Source organism: Pelodiscus sinensis, chromosome 3 (assembly GCF_052426305.1).
Source record: "Pelodiscus sinensis isolate ZL-2025 chromosome 3, ASM5242630v1, whole genome shotgun sequence".
Lineage (NCBI taxonomy): Eukaryota > Metazoa > Chordata > Testudines > Trionychidae > Pelodiscus > Pelodiscus sinensis.
This window is the reverse complement of record NC_143054.1, coordinates 64,554,124-64,574,218: the sequence shown is the minus strand read 5'-3', so window position 1 is coordinate 64,574,218 and position 20,095 is coordinate 64,554,124. Positions and strand designations below refer to the sequence as shown.

The 20,095-nt window shown below is 43.3% G+C and overlaps 1 protein-coding gene across 3 annotated transcripts in view; it reads right to left on the bottom strand.

The window, feature by feature from the left end:
- The window catches only part of CFAP206 (cilia and flagella associated protein 206), a 33,666-nt gene extending 14,023 nt beyond the window's left edge, over positions 1–19,643 (bottom strand). The window contains exons 1-9 of one of the 3 annotated variants that reach the window (XM_006133320.5): positions 19,504–19,643; positions 18,707–18,804; positions 17,902–18,010; positions 17,586–17,669; positions 16,807–16,897; positions 11,593–11,781; positions 10,921–11,079; positions 7,777–7,985; positions 6,279–6,398 (exon numbers count right to left, since the gene is read on the bottom strand). In XM_006133320.5, coding sequence (XP_006133382.1) covers positions 6,279–6,398; positions 7,777–7,985; positions 10,921–11,079; positions 11,593–11,781; positions 16,807–16,897; positions 17,586–17,669; positions 17,902–18,009 — 960 coding nt within the window. In that variant the 5' untranslated portion in view covers position 18,010; positions 18,707–18,804; positions 19,504–19,643. Of the gene's footprint in view, positions 1–6,278; positions 6,399–7,776; positions 7,986–10,920; positions 11,080–11,592; positions 11,782–16,806; positions 16,898–17,585; positions 17,670–17,901; positions 18,028–18,706; positions 18,805–18,978; positions 19,445–19,503 lie in introns of those variants that run through there. The other 2 variants (XM_006133321.5, XM_075923850.2) reach the window with 2 other exon arrangements.
- Positions 19,644–20,095: the final 452 nt, after the last annotated feature.

Sequence of the window (20,095 nt, the reverse complement as noted above, 5' to 3'; positions counted from 1 at the left end):
AAACAGCTTAGTACAGATACAGATTTGAGAGACAGAGGCAAAAAATTTGCCTGTTATAACATATCTGAATTCACTGAGGAAATGGACAGCAGAAAATAATTACATTCCTGACTATACTGAATAGATTTTGAATGCTTTCACTGGCATCTTCAAATTTTCAGATCTTAGGACAGTAGAAAAGGGCTTCCCCCAACATCAGGAATATAGTCAATGAATTTAACATTCATCCTAGCATATTAGTATTTATGTTAATGAAGCTATTATAGGAACTGCTATAGGAGTTAGCAACACTGATGAACAGCAGAGCTATTGTGAAATACTAGGGACACAAGAAATTAAAGCAGAGGAATGCCAACAAAATATTTTTTACTATAGACTGCATCATAACCATCTTTAACTCAATTGCTGGAAAATTAGTGAGCCTAGTGTGTATCGTAAAATACTTGTCTGCTGCATTCTTAGTCCAGGCTCCATGATACATATAATAAATTATAAAATTATCTCCTGATGCTCTTTTACAGTAGAACTTTTCTGCAGCAATTTAGAAACAAGTAGGATTAAGTGATCTTGTGATGGAGAAAACTCTACCTGCAGGAGCACAGATGGAATCAAATATCTTGTACATATTCTGTTGCTGACAAATGTGAAGAAAACAAGCAAATAACCCGGTAAGGACAAACCATTCAAGAAAGGAAATATATGGTATACTTCTTAGGAGACAGAGGATATGCCTTCTTGCTTGTACTTAAAATGTGAAGAATATTTTGGCCCTCATAATAAAAATGAACAGTAGAGGGAGAGAAAAGAGAAAAAATAGCTCTTGGGAGCAGGATAGAAGAAGAAGGTATCTGCTAATGAGAGATGGACAGGATTTGTAAGATCACTAGGCATATAAAAACAAATACATTGGAACAGACCCAAGATGCCCACTATCAAGGAGAGGAGACTGGACAAGATGCAGCACTAGATACTTCAGAGGAAGGCAGAAAACCCTAGAGATGGCAGATGTGGGATAAACTGCCCCCACGTCAGGTCACAGAATACTAGAACTGGAAGCAACATTGAGAGGTCATCAAGTTCAGTCCCTTGCCCTCATGGCAGGACCAAGCACCACCCAGATCACGGCTACTCAACTTTGGAAGCCCCAGGGGCCACAACAATATTCACAGCACATGCTGAGTGCTGCAACTTAAGTGTGGTTCATATACATGCAAATATATATGCAAATAGCTTCTTTCACACAATGCCCCGATGATCCCGGCACCTCCTCCCTAGGGGCTAGACACGCTGATACCCTGTACCTGTCTGTTCCAGCCAGCCCATCTGCTTGCGTCTTTCAATGCTCACTCAACCTGGGAGACACCTTCTCATTGTGAAGCATGTTCCCAGTGGAGGCCATGTTCAAAGGATCCCTCCCGCGGGCTGTGTGTGGAGCCCCATGTAAACCCAAGTCACACCACAGGCCACAAACAAACGGGCCGTGGGCTGCATATGGCCCATGGGCCACATGTTGAGTAGCCCTTACTTAGATCATCCTTGACAGATGTCTGCCTAACCTGTTCTTAAATATCTCCAGTGATGGAGATTTTATTACCTTCCTAGGAAATTTATCCCAGTGCTTAACCACCTTGACAGCTAGGAAGTTTTTCCTAATGTCCAACCAAAATCTCCCTTGCTTCAAATTAAGCCTATTGCTTCTTGTCCTATCATCAGAGACTAAGGAGAATAATTTTTCTCCCTCTTCCTTAGGTACTTGAAATGTGCTATCATGTCCCTTCTCAATCTTCTCTTTTCCAAACTAAACAAACCCAGTTCTTCTTCAGGTGATGTCCCCATGATCTCCACTGTAGATGACGGGTCTTCCCCGGAGCCACAGGATCAGAGACTTTTTCATAGCAGCTAGCATTCAGGCCGCGCATGTGCAGCGAGCCTCTCACGCTGCTAGCGGTTTGACAGTTGAGCACAACCCAACCTCCTCCCCGCAGTTCCTCTTCTACCGCCCTTGGTCAGGGACCGAGCTTTCCTGCTGCCCCAGGCATGTCTCTCCTCACAGAAATATTGTACTCTCTTTTGACCTCATTCAATTACAGATTGCGTTGTTACTTTATTTCCACTTCAAAGGGACAAAGAAAACAAATCAGGGAACACTTTGTTTCCTCAGTGCCTAGCTTCTTCAGAGGCAGCAGCTTCTCTGCTCCAGCTGGTTTTGCTCTTAAAAAAAAAAAAAAAAAAAAAAAAACCACAGCCGGGGGGGGGGGGGGGGGGGGGAAACGCGGAAGGATCAAAATTTCATAAAATGGCAGCCTCTACCCACGAGCACACCGACAATTGAATTAAGAGCCTCTCCCCCAAACCCAACAACTCTAGTATGCCTGGCTCACAGGGTTTTAAGAAATGCTGCAGTTGCAATGAATCCATCCCAACTTCAGATGGTCATAGCTGCTATATCAGATGTTTGGGAGGGAAATCACACACCCTGCAAAAATGTAAGCATTACAAAAATTTGTCTGCCAGAGCAAGAACGGACATGGAGCTTAGGCTCTGCATGTCCTTATGGAGAAGGCGTTACAACCTCCAGCAGAACGTGCATGGGATCAGGGGGCACAAAACCCCAAACGCAGATCAGCCTCCCCGACACCTCAAGCACATCAGAGGACCAGGGTCTCTCCTGCCAGGTCCTTACCACCTGGTCTGTCCCCCAGAATAACCAGGGGAGATGTGGCGATCACCTCCAGTTCCGCGGTCTGCCTAAGAATCACCTGCCCCGGTACTGACCATGCATATAGGAGCTGCATGCTCACTCTCCGCACCAGGAAACAAACTCCGGTGCTGAAGCAAGAGCCTGAATGTGCGGCACCAGTTAGAGAAGCAGAACCAGCCGCAGTGGCCCCACAAATCCTCGCCGCCGCCACTCGGTATTGCATCTTCTCCAGTGCCTCCCCCACTACAGGCTCTCAGCCCCCAGACAAACCACACAGGTTTTAAAGGAAACACAAACTGCAGGGAACTCAGGGAGAAAACTAGTGAGCAAAGACAACCCTCCCTACTCTCATCAAGGGAGCAGTCTCCAGCACAGTACCCATCCTATTCACCACCACAATATGGACATGGGCGCTCAAGGGAGATCAATTACGACCAGAGGAGTGCATTCTCCTCTCAGCATTCATCTTCCACCCCATCTCAGCAGGGGCATCCAAGGTGGAACTATCAACCTCCTCATTACCAGCCACATTGGGCACCTTGGGATTATCGGGCACCACCTAAATACCATTCCACTGCTCCATCCTCACAGAAAAGGCTACCGCCAGTTTCACCATGCCACACTATGGGATCCATGCTGGCCTCAGAGGAGGAGGACAGTCAATTACTGGACGATCAGGACGATTCTCGGCTGGCGCAGTCACAAGACAGTCCGCTTTCCCCTCCAGAGGAGGCGATAGCCTGTGAGGATGAACATACTACAGAGGACCTGAAGCAGTTCCAGATGTTTTTAAGAGGGTCGCTGCCTCCCAAGAAATAAAATTACAGGAGGTTAAAGAGAAACAACACTGTCTCCTAAAGAATATTCGCCCATTATCCCAGGGCAGAATCACATTGCCCATAGATGAGGCGATTATAGAAGTGTCTGAAGACATCTGGCAAAGACTGGCATCAGCCCAGTCAATTTGCAAGAAGGCGGAGAGGAAATATTTTGTCCCACTTAAAGACTTAGACTTCCTGTTCTTCCATCCTTGGCCAAACTCACTGGTCTTTGATGCGGCAAGCCAACGGGCAAAGGCCCCTCACCTTAAACCAAATAACAAGATAAAGAACAAAAGAGGCTAGACTAATTTGGAAAGAAAGTGTACTCCTCTGCCACCCTGCAGCTTAGGATAGCGAACTACTAAGCCCATCTGGCCAACCATAACTTTGACAACCACTCCAAATTAGCTGACTTAAGAAGCATTTACCAGACACCCAAAAGCCTATCCTCAGGGCAATCTTATGTGAGGGTCACACAATTGACCACACAGCAATGCTTTCTGCAATTGATGTTGCTGATACTGCAGCGAGAACAACCGCTACAGCTGTGGTAATGAGAAGAACATCGTGGCTTCAGGCCGTGGGAGTCCCAAAAGAACTTCAGTCTAAGGTAGAAGATCTCCCCTTCTACAAACACAAGCTTTTTATGACCAACACTGATGAGATCCTGCACAACAGTAAAAATTCGCATACAACCTTGTGTCCCTAGGAATGTACACACTACCATACAAGTGCAGACCTTATACCCCCTAGAATAAAAACAGGGACTCGCACTATAACCATACTCAATATAGACCAGATTAGTACAATCGTTTTAGACAATGCACCCAAAGGAACCACAAACAACAACCACGCTCCTCTGGTGGCCAAGCCCCAAAGCAGCAAATTTGAAACATTGGTCGAGGGCATGCCCGACCTCTCCGACTATCCAGTGCAACAAAGCCAGAAACATCTATTCAGCCACAGATTACACCCATTCCTTCATCACTGGGCCTCTGTAACATGCAAAAAATGGGTCATAGAAATCATCCATATGGGATACTCATTTTCCGTTCATCTCCCTCCCGCATACTCTTTCCTCTACACTGTCCCTCTTTAGGGATCCCTCTCATGAGATACTCCTCAAGCAAGAAATCAACTGGCTTCTCTATCTAGGGGCTATAGAGGCAGTACCCAAACCATACCAGGGAAGGGGGTTCTACTCTATCTATTTCCTAACCCAGAAATGTACAGGGGGCTAGAGACCAGTCCTAGACCTCCACAAACTAAACAAGTTCCTGCAAAAGCAGTGATTCAAGATGGTCATACTGGCTTCAATCATACCAGCACTGGACAAATGGGACTGGTTCACAGCTCTTGACCTACAAGATACATATTTTCATATTGCAATACATCCTGCCCAAAGACACTATCTGAGATTCACGGTTGGGAACACACATTTCCAATACAAGGTCCTGCCTTTCGACCTATCCTCAGCACCACAGGTCTTCTCAAAGGTCCTTCGGAGTCAGGGAGTCATCATCTTCCCATACCTGGATGACTGTCTAATAATGAGCTGCTCCAGAATGGAAACCGAGGATATGATACTAAAGCCCAAACAACTTTTCAATTGCTTAGGATCTATTAATAAGCAAGCAGAAGTCAACTCTCTCCTATATCCATCTCAACCTCAGTCTGAATATATATATTTTTTACATAAGGCAACACTTCCTCCCTTTTTTCCCTGTCTATCCTTCCTGAGTAAGCTGTACCCTTCCGTACTGATGTTCCAATTATGTGTATTATCCTACCAAGTCTCTGTGATATCAGCTAAGTCATAGTTATGTTTATTTACTAGCATTTCAAGTTCTTCCTGCTTAGCTCCCATACTTCTTGAATTTGTATACATACATCTGAGATACTGATTTGATTTTGCCCCCCAGTTCTGCACTTTCCCCCCTTTTTCCCTGCTATTATAGTCCACACTCCCTTCCAATTTCTCAAGAGGCTCTCTGATAGTTAGATATTTACCTTAAGCTCTGAAGCATGAGGTTTAAGAGCCCTTCCAAAACTTCCATCATCATTAAATTATGACAAAAAGTGGACAATATAGTGACTATTTTATTACATATCTTCCCAGCTAAAAATAGGAACCCAAATAAAAACTAGCCCTAGCTTCAAAATAATACGGATAGAAGACTCTGAGCTAGTTCTATTCCTTCATAATACAATAATGAAGCATCTTTAATTTAAAACTCATCTCTGAATATTTTTACCTACCATTGTTAAAAGTAATATTTAAGGCTACTATAAAGAAAAAGGTTATATAAAAATGGTAGTGCTGTTTTATGCATTTTACAGCACTTTTGCCATTATTATTTTCTCTGTTCACCTACAGTCAGGTTTTTTTGTCTTTGATAAAGCAACAGGGAAGAAAAACAAATACTTAAAAAAAATAACATAGGAAAATTAATTCATAAAAATCACAATTACTGACAAATCAACTCAGGGCAGGTGTTATAACAATCTCTTTTTAACTCTTTTTTTTAAAAAAAGCAAATGACTAGATGTCAAGGTAACTATTTCCAGGGAACACTGCCTGAAGGGGAACATTATTATTAGATAGACACAGAAAATAACTTTTTTCCTAATTCAACATGAGATTTATGTGAACCATGTCACATAGTATTGCAGCATAAGGATTTTGATAGTACTGTAGACAACAAAAATGATTTTTCCAATTACAAACATAGTACTTTTGCATTTCACATGCTTACAAAAACTTGTGATGTAGGTACAGCGGTCTTTGCTTGAACAGTGTTTTTTAACTGCTCTATTTGGGCCGCAAACTGCTTGTCCATCATTTCAATTTCTTGTGCACATGTGATCACATCAGACTGGAAAGAGAACAGACTTCAGGTAAGGAATGTGACAGTCACAGAAAAATAAATAGCTAGAAGAAACTGTGTGGGACTGAATTCTGCCTCTTTTGGGGTGGTGGTGGCATGAAACTTAACATTTAAAAAGAGTAATAATTTTACAGCCAGAAGGGGTCACTAGATCATCTAGTCTGATCTCCTATAGCTCACATGCCCCCAGCCAGAGGTGATGTGTGGGGGCGTCATATGCCTTAAACACTGTTAGCAGGAGGGGTGGGCCACCAGCTAGCAGGGGAACTTGTGGGTAAGGGAGCTGGCACCCTTAGCAGAGGTCCAGCCCTTCGCACCCACCAGCATCAGTGCGGGGCAGCAGAGCAGGGCTGCCCAAGCTGCTTTACTCTCCCGGAGTACACCGCTCCAGGGAAGGAAGCGGGACTGCACCCACTCCATAGCAGGAAACGGAGAGATGTGGCCGGGGAAGCAAAGTAAGCTGGGGCCATCATGCTCTATTTCCCCCACCACTATCAGTGAGTGCATGGGGAGGAGGTAGGAATCCTGCTGCCAGCACTGGTCCCCCCCATCTCCGCTAGTCCTCCAGGCTACCTCAATTGGGGGAAGAGGCAGGACAGGGATGGAGTGGGGGGAGAGAGGTGGAGCTGGGGCAGAGTGAGGTTGTCCTGGTCCTTCCCCAGGGAGGGTGTCACATGGCCAGTGGCCTCCCAGATCCCACCACACTAGTCACCATTGTCCCAGCACCATCTAGCACCCACCCACACGCTACACTCAATAACTGAAATCAGAGCAACATATTACAACCCATAGGAGACTAGACTATTATGATGTACCACATGCAGAGATCAGGAGCCACCCACCCACTCACCGGCAGGGAAATAATTAAATGAGATATTCCTGGTAAGTGACCATACCCACACACCTCAGGGATTTTTGTCTCTCTCTAAAGGTCACTGCTAATCTAACATGGAGGGAAATTACTTCCTGACCCCAAACATGGCAAACAACTACACCTTGAGCCTGTGAGCAAGAACCAGCCAGCCAAGTGCCTGAGAGAGAGAATGCCCCATGCTAACTCATAGCTGTGGTCCTCCCTATTCACCATCCACCAGTATCCATCCCAGATGCATTAGAGGAAATAAAACAAAACATTCAGAATACATTGGGGATTCATAAAATCCTTTCCTGACTCCTGCAGATGGCTGGCTGAATCCCTGAAGAATTAAATGTACTTTGTCATTTTGGATGCATAGCTCAAACACAGCACCAGGATTTCTTTCCTCAGACATATACCCTTATTTTACTTTGTAAAATGCAACTTACACACTGAAATTTCATATTAAGGTATCCTAAAGAATGCGTAAGATATAACGAGATACTTCACCAGAATGATACAGAGGAAGACTTCATGCTGCCTCACATTGAACAGTGCTTCCTTTAACATAGATGTTCTAGGTTCTACATTTCTCTGTGGGCTCTCCTGCATAATTTCCAAGATAGCTGTGTAGCGATATGCCAGATCTTGGGAAGCATGAAGCTCTGCATCAATAGGCTGTGTAGCTGCTGGGATAGCTTCATTCAGAATAGCTGGCACTATTTGTACAAATTTAGTATGAGATACATAGAAAGGTAACAAATATAGAAATACATCCTGGTGATCATAGCTAATATTTTAGTTTCCATATTTCCATCAGAAGAATTCTCCAACAAATTTCTGACTCTGTGACATCACACATTTCCAACATTTGTTCATAAGACCATTATATATACTTCTGGTCAAATGATTCTTAATAAATCCATGGTGAGGAAAATACTACAGTATACTCTAGGACTGTCTCTACATTGGCATGATCTTGCGCCAAAGCGGCCGCTTTTGCGCAAAAACATGCTGCCTGTCTACACTGGCGGGGAGTTCTTGCGCAAGAACACTGACGTTCTAATGTGTGAAATCAGGGCTTCTTGCGCAAGAACTATGATGCTCCCGCTCAGGAATAAGCCCTCTTGTGCAACTGTTTTTGCGCAAGAGGCCAGTGTAGACAGGCAACATGAATTTTTTGCGCAAGAAAGCCCTACGGTTAAAATGGCCATCGGAGCTTTCTTGCGCAAGAGAGTGTCTACACTGGCACAGATGCTCTTGCGCAAAGGCACGTGCCAGTGTAGACGCTCTCTTGCGCAACTACTTTAACGCAAGAACTCTTGCATTAAAGAATATTTGCGCAAGATCATGCCAATGTTGCCACAGCCTAGGATTATGGGAAATTAACTTTTCAGAAGAACTTTTCAATTCTGGGCTCTTCCACAAATGTTGTGAGTGACTTTGTGTAAATCTTTTGTATGTCTCAGTTCCCAAAATGTGAAACTGGGATAATAATAATAATACTTCCCTGCCTCAAAGGTGTTATGGGAATGAATTAATTCACATTTATGAGATGCTTACATAGTACAGTAATGAGTCTGTCTAAACCCAGAAAGAGAAAAATAAAATAAAATATTGCTTGTTATTGCCTATAATATTGCATGTTTTGCTCATACTGAACACAGTATATTACAAAACACCCACAAAATTCCATAAGATGCACAATAGGAGTCCAAAATCTTTGAGCTGATTATTTTATAATTAACACTTCTTCCTTAAGAGTCTCATTATCAAAAGAGGATGTAAACAGGTGTGCATTTATTTTCTTCTACATTTGGACATGCACACAGATATCTCTGCATACAAGAGAGAGAAGTGTATGCACTAAGAGCAGATAGTTGTGCCACGTGGGGTTTTGTTATACGTTCCTCTTCATATGTGATTTAACGTTAAAACATAGACTAACAGCAGAGGCAGTGTGGCTAGAGATAGTATAGTGGTTAGACTCACAGAGATAATCTGAGTGGCAAAACTGTTCATTTCTCTGCCCACAATTTGCTGTATGATTTTTAGGAAAAAAAATACTTAAATCTCTTCAGTTAATCTCTATTAATCTGTAAAATGGGGTAATAATGCTGGAAATACCTTTGTGAAGAGCTCTAAGAACCTTGAATTAAAGATGCTCTGAGTGCATAATATTATGTTGATTATCCAAATAATCAGTAGAATAGTTATTTGCATGCTCACAACTCACAATATACATTACTATTTATTTTTGTATTGCATAATTCACTCAGAGGTGTTAGAACATTTTACAGATATTCTATTAGCCTCTATATGAAAATATAGTTAAACTATGCAGAGTACAAAATCTACTATACATTTTAGAAACATTTTCTATCGGTCTGTGTGTAGCCATCTGTCTGTGAGTCCATTTGTTCAAAAACTCCTTGTAAACGGTAAGAGCCAGGATCACCAAATTTGGTATGCAGCTTCCTCTTATCCTAACTTAAAGCAAGATCAGGGTTTGGTTGTGCCAGGAAAATGGGATGTACCTGGAATGGTACTGTTTTTCATAACACAGAAAGGGAGGGGGCTGATAGGAGGGACAATTATACTGCAAAGTGACCACTGGGGGCAGTGAGCAGAGGGAGAACTATGGCAGAGTGAGCACAGGGGCTGGGCGGCTACACCAGGAAGAGAGTGGCCAACTGCGACCGGGGTCTTCATGATGCTGGCCATGGTAAGTGGTCCTCGCTGCCCAAAACCCACCCCCCTGGGCCCTTAGATGCAGCACTAGATCGAGGGGGAACTTCACCAGTCAGTAGCCTTGGAGGAGCACCATCAGGGGCCAGGCTTCACAGATCCCCTCTCCCCGCAACAAGCCCCATCAGTAGCCCAAACTGGGCACTGCAGCCTTGATCCCCCAGGAGCTTCCTCCCAAAGCCTCAGTCCCTTGCTGCCTGCCCCCACCCTGAGTGGGTGGCTGGAATTGGGCACCACACTCCTCCCCCTGACGAGGAGAATCAGGGGGTGCAGCACTGTCCTCACCACCACAGGGAAGTTCTGGTGAGTTCTCAGACCTCCCAGCCTACCGCCCTGAGCCCTAGCCTCCTGTCCTAAGCCCCTCCCCCCTGCCTAGAGCCACATGATTCCTTCACCTCCACTCTGTACCCTGACTCCTGACACCTCCACTCCTCTTTCCCTTGGCCTGACCTGAGCTCCTCAATCCCTGCCCTGACTCTTATAATCCCCACACCACCAGCACCCCGCCATGAAGGATCTGAGCAACACTGTAATATAAAAATAAAAAATACTAGAAGACTGACTCAATCTTATTTCCATTGAACAGCCATTTAAATAATAATTCTGCTGTACTTCGCTGTGAAATATTTAACGACATTGGTTTACCAGAATGTATGTATTTTCTGCCCCCAAAATGTATAACAACTCATGCAATATTAAAGGCATCTGACAGTACCTTTTTGACATTTTCCTTGATTAGCCTTAACCATTATACAATTCATTCATCTAATAGTCAGTTTGTTTTTCCTTCAGGCTTACTGATACTGGGGCCAAATCATGCTCATCTTAAGTAGCATGAAGTCATGGGGCTAGAGGCAAGAAAAGACTGTTTCAGGGCTCATAATTTTAATTCAGTATTATACCTACAGTCATCAATTCCTTCTCCTCCTTTTCCACACTCCTTGTTGAATAACCGAATTCCTGTGACAATCATGGTAAGTTCTTTCAGTTGTCGTTCTTTGTCCTTCTTATTGAGAGAGAGAAAAACACCCAGCTCTGTCTGGGGAAACACACTCTGCAGGGCAGCTGAAAAGATTTAAAAAAATAGCATGTATAAGAATGAAACTGAAAATACTAGGAAAGCAAAACTAACTCCTTCTTACGGAAAAAACAAATAGTTTTGCTCTGTTTTCCCACCACTATGGAAATAACAAATAGTCTTTCAGTAGCTAGAGAAAATGTAGATAGTATCATGAGCTTTTGTGGGCATAACCCACTTCTTTAGATGAATGAAAATAGCTGAGTGCATTCTAGATTTGGAGAGGTGTTTGGGCACTCACAAATTAATAATTTTACGATACGTATTGTTGGAGACTAACAAATAATGAAGCAACAGGTTGATACATAATCAAGCTATTTTATGACATAGAAATTACTTAACTAAAATTCAGACTATTTGTAGCAAATATTCCCCACACACCAAGGAACTATACTGAAGTCAATAGAGTTACTCCAGATTTACCCTGTGTCAGAGCAGAATAGGGTCAGATTTTATTTTTCCATAAGCGATGCCCAGTATCACGTACTTTGATTACTGACCTGTGGCCTCCCTAACAACTTTGATATCTGTAGGGGATCCGAGGCCAGAACGTAGCAGAACATAGCTAACTATCTTTCGGTAAAGGCTCTCCAGCTCTTCACGTGTACGAGCACGATAATCTGTGATTTCTCTGCTCACAGGAGCCAGCCTGGCCTCTAGAATGCGATGCTGCTCATTAAGTAACTCAACTGGGAAGGAAAGACATTTGAGAAGTGTTATGTTAAAAGCTACGTATTAGTCTCATTTTTGGTAACGATTTTCTTGGGCTGAACATGCTATTTGTACATTTTGGGCCTGCTCCAAATCTCATTGGCTCTGGATCAGGCCCTTAGCTTTGCTTATTTTTAAAACCCACTACAAAAGCCAGTGCTAGCCAGCAATATCTTTCAAATAATTTTCACAGTTTACCCAGGTGCCTTAGGTATGTCCTATGCCTCAGCGTCATCTCTGTCCCAAGAAATACTGCATGTCACTGTGATTCTCATTCTCCCCCTTCTCTTTTCCTACCACCATCCATCCATTCTCTGCTATTTTAAGTCACTGAGCATCGACACTGATCAGAGACAACATACGTATCTTTGGTTATTAAATATAAATACTGTAGCTGTCTATAGTGGAGCTATGTCTAGACTGCACGTTTCTTTCGGAAGAAGTTTTTCCAGAAGAGATCTTCTGAAAGAGAGCATCTACACAGCAAAAGCGCATTGAAAAAGTGATCTACTTTTTCAAAAGATAGCGTCCACACTGAATGGACACTATCTTGCATTTAAGCTGTGATTACTATGGAAGGAGTGGCCATCAGGGCACCTGTGCTTTTTCCTCTTCTTTTGAAAGAAATCCCTCTTCCCTGTCCACACAGCCTTTTTCCGAAAGAGCCCTTTCGGAAAAAGGCTTCTTCTTCGTAGAAAGAGGCTCACCAATGTTGGGAAAAAAACATCTGTTCTTTTGACTTTCTTTTGAAAGAACATGATTGCAGTGTGGATGGAAGTGAAGGTTTTTTTGGAAAAACAGCCATTTTTCTGAAAATCTCTGCAGTGTAGACATACAAAATAAAAATATTACAATCCCAGGGTAAAACAATCTCTGGACTATGCAAACTCAATCAATTTAAAACAGATGGCCCAATCATACTATCTCTTCTCAACTGCGAAAATCAACAAATGGACAATTTCTGTTCTCAGGTCATACAAGCACAGGTCTAGAGTAACTTCAGTGAAGTTAATGGATCAGTGTAAATGAGAGAAGAATTTGGTTTAAAGAACCTATAACAATGCCTTTCAATAAAGGCAATTTCTCACTTAAAAAAAATAGTTAGTGTTCCCCTGCTTCCAATCCATTATACTTTTTTCTGTGCTGTGTGCATGCTGTAACTCTGTACTTCCCAAGCTATACCTTATGGTACATTGTACCTCAAAACAGCACTTCCAAATGCCCATATTCACCACTGTCATGTAATTATGATATATTCTGTACAAAGTATGACATGTAAGATATACAGCAGAGGTGAAGAAACTAAAGACCAGGAGCTGGATGCAGCCCCTGGCTTGCCTGGATTTAGCCCCCAAGACTCTCCCCCCAGCATTGGGGAGTGGAGCACACAAAGTCTACTAGGTTGCCCCCCTGCCAGGCTCTGGTGTGTGAAGGGAATGTGGGGAGTGTCTTTTTCCTTCTCAGCTGAAGGCCACATCCCAGTGAGAGTTTGGTTTGTGGGTTTGTCTGACTGATTTTTCTGAGGGTCAGTGGTCCCTGACCCAAAAAAGATTCTCTACACCGATATATAAGAAAGGTCATGCTATGCTGAAACCTACTGTTCAGTCAAAATATGTATCTCATTAGTGCATATGAAGGTATGATATTTACTTATGGTTGTTATTGAAATATGTTTGGAAGCTGTCCCTTGTTTGTTCTCCAGTAACAATGAAGGAGTTAATCCACATCCAGATGGGTATTAAACAACCATTAATCAGCAGGGGAATCAACAAAGGCATGGGCAGTAGGTATAATATGCTCAGCCTCCCCTGGTGCTGGGGCTGCTGCAGCTGCCATAATCCTGGTTGCAGAAGTTTGGGGAGGAGTTTTTTATTTATTATGCTCCATGCAGGTTCTGGAGCAGCTGAGAAGGCAGTATGTGCTATTCGGCAGAGGAGCCCAGGTAGATTATTGATAACCCAGGAATCTGAGTAGCAAATATCACATCTTCAGCCATCCCAGAACCTGCAAAGGGCACATCAAAATTTCTTCTGGAGAGAGTCTAAGACGCTTTTCTCTGGGCGGCTTAAGGGCTCAGGAGGGAAGTAGTGGCTGCAGCTGGCTTGGGACTCCTATGGACAGGGGCCTTGGAGTTTCAGACGGCCCAGGGCTTCTCTGTATGTGTTGAGTCTTGCAAGTCCTCTGGCTGTGGGGGAGGAAGTAGTCTTGGGGCTACAGCTGCAGGGGGCATGGATGGAAGAGCTGGAACTGGGGTTAGCCTCCTCAAAAGGGGGCTTCACCTACTACCCACGGACAAAGGATTTGCATTCTGCAAGAGAAACATCATACATTAGAGACTGTTCAATTCTGTGATTCAACAGGTCCATCAAGCATGCCAGGAACAAGGACTAAGGCTACACTACACTTTTAACAGTTAAACTTTTGTCAGTCAGGGGTATGAAAAAAATCCCACCTCCTTATCGACAAAATCTTTAAAAATAAAAAGCGTCATCATGGACAGCACTTTTTTGGTGGCAGATGCGCTTCTGCAGACAAAGCTACCACCTCTTATTGAGGATGGTTTTATTTTGCTGGCAGGAGAGCTCTTTCTTGCCCATAAAAGTGGCTACACTGCAGTCCTTATTGGCTATAGTGGCTTGGCTATAGTGGCACAACTATGCCACTGTAAGGTACGCAGAGCAGACATAGCCTAAGAGTACAAAATAAAGGACAGCGGCATTGTGCTTTTACCTTTTTCTTCTCCACCTATGCAGTAAGCAACAAGAATGCTGGGAAGAGAAGACTGGTCTCAGGCTTAAAGGAAAAGACTATCTATTAAGGACTGTAACCTACCTCTAACATCCAGAGGGTGCAAAAACTGTTTGTCCCCAATATTGCCCAGTTTAATAAGGGTCAGAATTTAGACTGCATGCTTACCTTTTATTTTCTTTGGTAACTATCTCTGACCTTTTTTTGCCTGCCACTTACATCACTTAAAATCAATCTTTCTGTAGTTAACAAATGTGTTTTATATTTTACCTAAAACAGAGTTTTTAATTTAAGTGCTTGGGAAATCTCAGCTCAATATATAAAGACCAGTGTGTATCTAAGGCTATGTCTAGACTGCAGGCTTCTTTCAAAAGAGGCTCTTTCGAAAGCATCTTTCGAAAGAGCCTCTTTCGAAAGATCGCGTCTAGACTGCAGGCGGATCTTTCGAAAGAGAAATCCGCTTTTTCGAAAGAGAGCACCCAGCGAGTCTGGATGCTCTCTTTCGAAGACGGCCTCTTTACATTGAAGAACGCCTTCTTTAGAAAGAGGAACTTTCGAAAGAAGGCGTTCTTCCTCGTAAATTGAGGTTTACCGCCATCGAAAGAAAAGCCGCGTTCTTTCGAAATAATTTCGAAAGAACGCGGCTTGAGTCTGGACGAGGGGAAGTTTTTTCGGGAAAAGGCTACTTTTCCCGAAAAAACCCCTGAGTCTGGACACGGCCTTATTCACATTGCGAGGCAGACTGGGTAATGGACTTACTCTGGTCAGGCTTCTGACTGTGGCAAGAAAGTACAATTTTGGGGTGAAAAGCAGGGGGCTTTTGGAGGTTTGCTGGGGCCTTCCTCTGTGTGATTTATAAGTGGCTCAGGGAGCATTCATGCAATTTAGTTGGGTGTGAGGCTCCACATGCTTACTTCTGGGGAAATTCTATGCAACTGCAGTACAGCAACAAAAAATGCTTGTTCCATCTCCACAGAATCCCTTTGCTTCTTTGCAGAAAATGGCTGCTATGGGGAAGCAAAGAAAAGGTGCACCAGCCAGTGCTCACTCACTGCTCCAGGCAGCTCAGAGGAAAGATAAATCACTGTGAGGGAGAGGGGGCGAGTCATGGCTTTGGGGATGCCCTGGCCAGTGGCCACCCAGCAGGGAGGAGGAAGACAGAGACAGAGTCTTCCCTCATCCTTCCCTGCACAGAGCATCCCAGGCTGAACCAGATCAGCCCCAGAAACTTCCATCGACTACAGGAAGCTGTGCATCACAGGTTTATTGCATGAGGCTTGGCTTGATGTGGGAGGAGAGGGTTTCCAATTGCATGGAGATGAAGCTCAGTGAAGGGTTAGTGAATGGGAGTCTGGCTGCATGAGGGTTGGGCAGATAAGGGGAACAGCTCCCTGCATATTTTAATTGTAAAATAACACAAACACAATGATATAATTACACAATTTCAATTATTTTGGTAATTTATTTCAAAATTCTGTCAGTAAATAATTGAAAAATTGAGTGATTATAATGTGTTATCTTGACAAATAAATATGCAAATTTTTGCAGAATTTTAAAATATTGTGCACAGAATTCCCTTAGGAGTAAACATGCTGTTGTACTCAGTCATAGTAGTGCCAGGTGAGGTTTTATTGCTTGTTACTAGCAAAGGATTGAGAGAGAGAGCTCAGACAGGAGAGTTAAGGGAGCACAGCAATACCCCACTTGTATCTTATACCCCATAGAGCCTATTACAGACCTATCCTATTCTATACCCAAATTCTTACTGTATCTATCCCAGAGGATCTAGAACAGTTTTCAACAACAATTGAATTGATCATAATAGAGCTCAAAATTTCCCCAATTAAAAAAAAACAAAATCGCTACAGTTAAAAGAGTTGAGATGCTGCGAAAGTCTAGTGGACCAAACATAATCAACTTCTCCTTATTTCTTTTTCCTATTCTGCTATTTACTTATTCTGTGGACTTAGGAAACACTTTTCCCATGGTTTTACCACTTCTGAAACAAGGAAAGTAATACTTACCTCAAGGCATATTCTGAGAACTCTTTTTAAAGTAGTGATTTAATCTACAGTCATAGAATTTTGCCTATACTTTCAACTTCAAGCTCATTTTATTATCTTATTTTGCTGTGCTGTCACATGCATTTAGTATGCCAATAAAGATTAATATTAAAGTACAAATAAAACAATATATTTAAGTGCAAGATTTATTATCTCACACTCATATTTAATACTTATACATGTTAAAATTACCTCGGTTTGTATAATTCATATCAAAGTAAACTTGCATCTTAATAGTGTCCAGGGATGGATTTGCTGTATCAAGAAGTCTACCAACACAGAGCTAAGAACAGAGTTGTAAAAGTTAATTCTTTCTGACCATTATGAATTTTCTGAAACATCAATAACAGTGTTACTGTTTTGTCAGCAGCAATTGAGCCCTGCTCTCCCCATTCTCCCAACAGAAAATGATAAGTAGGTATAAACTACCTTAGGAAATGCAAAATCCATTCTTGACTAAAGAACCATAAGAATGAAATATGATACTAGCTTTCAAAATGCTTAGGAAATTGATCAGGTAGATAATAATCACCAACCTAAAAACTGGCATTATTTAGTATTTAAGTTCTGATGGATGTTTGTAACTAAATCTCCAACTAGAACTGATAAAAGAAATTAAAGATGCTTCCAATATTTCTGTTTGCTATTCTCGCTCTCTTTTCTCCAATATCTGGTTATACTGTAGCTTCAAGAGACAAAACATTTTCATTAATCTAATCTTCATCTACCCTCTAATAATTATGTTGAGATCTCTGTAATTTACCAGAACATCGCTCTTAGCCACCAGTTAAGATTGTTTAGATTTCCCAATGAACATACAACAATACTGGGTGCTCTGCATAAATGCATCTGTTAGCTCGTGCAAGGCAATAGCAGAACTGTTGTTACTATAACTACACAGTAGATGTTCAAATTTTATTTATAAAGAAGTATGCAAAATTTCTGAACTTTTGGAGAATTTTCAGAATTACCTTAATAAGCTTTTGCACATCATTTTTTGTGAGCGTTCGATCCACATTAAATTCATTCTTTGGATCTAAAACAACAGCTTTCACCTGCAGATTAGCAAAATATGTTATATGGGGAATTACTCACAGTGAGTAAAATTAGGCTGTAGCCTTGCAACTATTTAAGAACAGAGTCTGAAAATCGTGGCTAACATGTTCAACTTCTAAATCTTTGAACCTGCCTGTTCAGTGAAAATATGTTATTAAGCTTAGGGGATTATTAACATGACTTGAAGTCATTTAAATAAAATAATCAATGGATAAAATACTTAATTCTTACCATGAAAGCTACCAATGTTTCAGACACAGTTTGTCCTTTCATGGCACATTCTTGTCCTATTTCTCGAATGATGTTCCTTATGACACTTTCAGCCTGAGAGTGAGACATTCTGGACCAACAATACATTAACAGGTGTGATGTTTATTACAGTGCATCATACATTTGTATTTCAACCTCTATTTTCCCCAGTGCAGCAGTAGTGAGATTACGTATCTTCTTTTAGCACCCTCAGCCACTTAAATTTTCAATAATAACTTGACTAAGTATCACAAATGATTTATGGTTCCCTGGACCAAAAGTGACAAGAATATTTCCAAACAATAAGAAACAAACGCGAAACAACATTTGAAGGAAAATACAGAAACTCATTATAAAGGATTACTCAGATAGCTTTTGTCTGACAGATGGACTATTTCTTATTACTGTAGATGGAAAGGACTAACTCAGCAATCAACACAAAAGCAAATAAAAAATGCATCTGCTTAAAGGGAACAAAACGATTTTTCATATCAGCAGACATCTCCTTGAAGTTGAAGGAACAAAAAAACTCACTAAAATTATTAACAATATCTCTGACACGAGGCAAAATTCTGATTAATGGCAAATTACTGAACAATTGGTTATTTATCAACCCCAGGATTCCAAAGACAGTTATACGAACTTCCTGTGTTCTATGTGTTTAAGAAATGAAATAAAATTATTATTTAAATCTTTTAACTGAAAGATTATTTGGAGTTCCTGTTATTTGTCTTTGGAGACGGGTAAGAGGATGCTGAGCCTTCTACATCACAAATTCAGCTCTAACCTGGTGACTGAATATTGTTATCCTCTGCTGCCCATTCAGTGTGAAGTGAGTATTGGTTTCATTTCAGTTCCTAGCTAGGTGTCTTCAATCAGAGCTCACTGAAAAACAGAGGCTTGTCTTTACAAAATGTTTGTGAAAAATTCACCCCTTCCCCGCCCCCCAAAAAAATCTAATTATTTTTGTACAATCAAACGGCCCCACAATACACTACGGTTGGCACCAAATTACATCTTTCTTAGGCGTCTCAGAAAAGGCCATGCAAACGGAATTACCCTCATGCCCTAGAGGCCAGGGGATAGCTCCAGAACGAGCCAGGCGCGCACTGCCAGTGCGGGTAGCTTCTATTGCTGCACCTCTTCGGGGGGTAAACGCGGGACTTCAGAGAGCATCGATCTGGTGCTTTTCACAAGACTCGCCCGGCAGCCAGCCTGCCCCTGCTGGGCACGGCCTCCATGGCGCCCCCGGGTAAATGAGATGCGCCCAGCGGGTCGCACCAGGGAAGGGAGCGCGGGAGGCTCAGGAGGGGACACGGCCCCAGCGACGCTCGTTTCCGTTACTCCGGCTGGGGGCCCGGAGTGGAACAGGGACCTTCCGCGAGGAAGCGCGTAAATTGCCGCGCCCCGCGCTGCATGTACGATGCGCCCCTGGGGGGGGGGGAATTCCCTGCATCTGGAAAGCTGCATTTCCGTCCCCCCCCCAGGAGCCGGTGCAGCGACGCGAGCGCCTCCCTCCACCCCCAGACTCCCCTGACCGATCCCAGGAGAGATCCCGCCCCCGCCCGGACAAACAGCATCTACCTGCCCCAGACGCTCTGGAAAGCGAGGCGTCCTCCGCAGCGGGCCGCCCGTGTTGCCATGGGGATAGAACGCGGCTCCTCAGTGGGCGGGGCTGCCCTCCGAAGCGGAGAGGCCCTACCGCGCGGTGACTGGCGGGCGCGAGGTAGCTGCCCCGCTGGCTGTGGCCCTGCCAGTGGCGCTCGAGGCAAAGAGGCCGTTAACGGGCGGGCACCAAGCTGCCGTCGCCCCGCGAGCGCTGGCGGGACGCTGACACATTAATAACCGCCGGGCTCGCCTTTGCATTTCAGCACCTGCCTTGCACTCGTGCCAGCAGCTCCCAGGGGCCCTCTGCCCTGGCTGGCTCCTTTGACTGGCGTAGCCAGGCTGTGCCCCCTCCCGGCCCCAGCAGTTTATCGGCGTTTAGCACCACAACCACCAAACAGGTGAAAATCATTCTCATCGTCTTTTTTCGGGGTAAATATGCGGTTTGGTTTGGTGGCCAGAAAGGCGGGGGCCAGTCTTCAGCAGATGGAGGCTTTGCTGAAGGGAGCTGCGTGTGCTTGGCTGCAGAACCCAAACGCAAGGCTACTGTGGAGTTTAAGAAACACTGTTG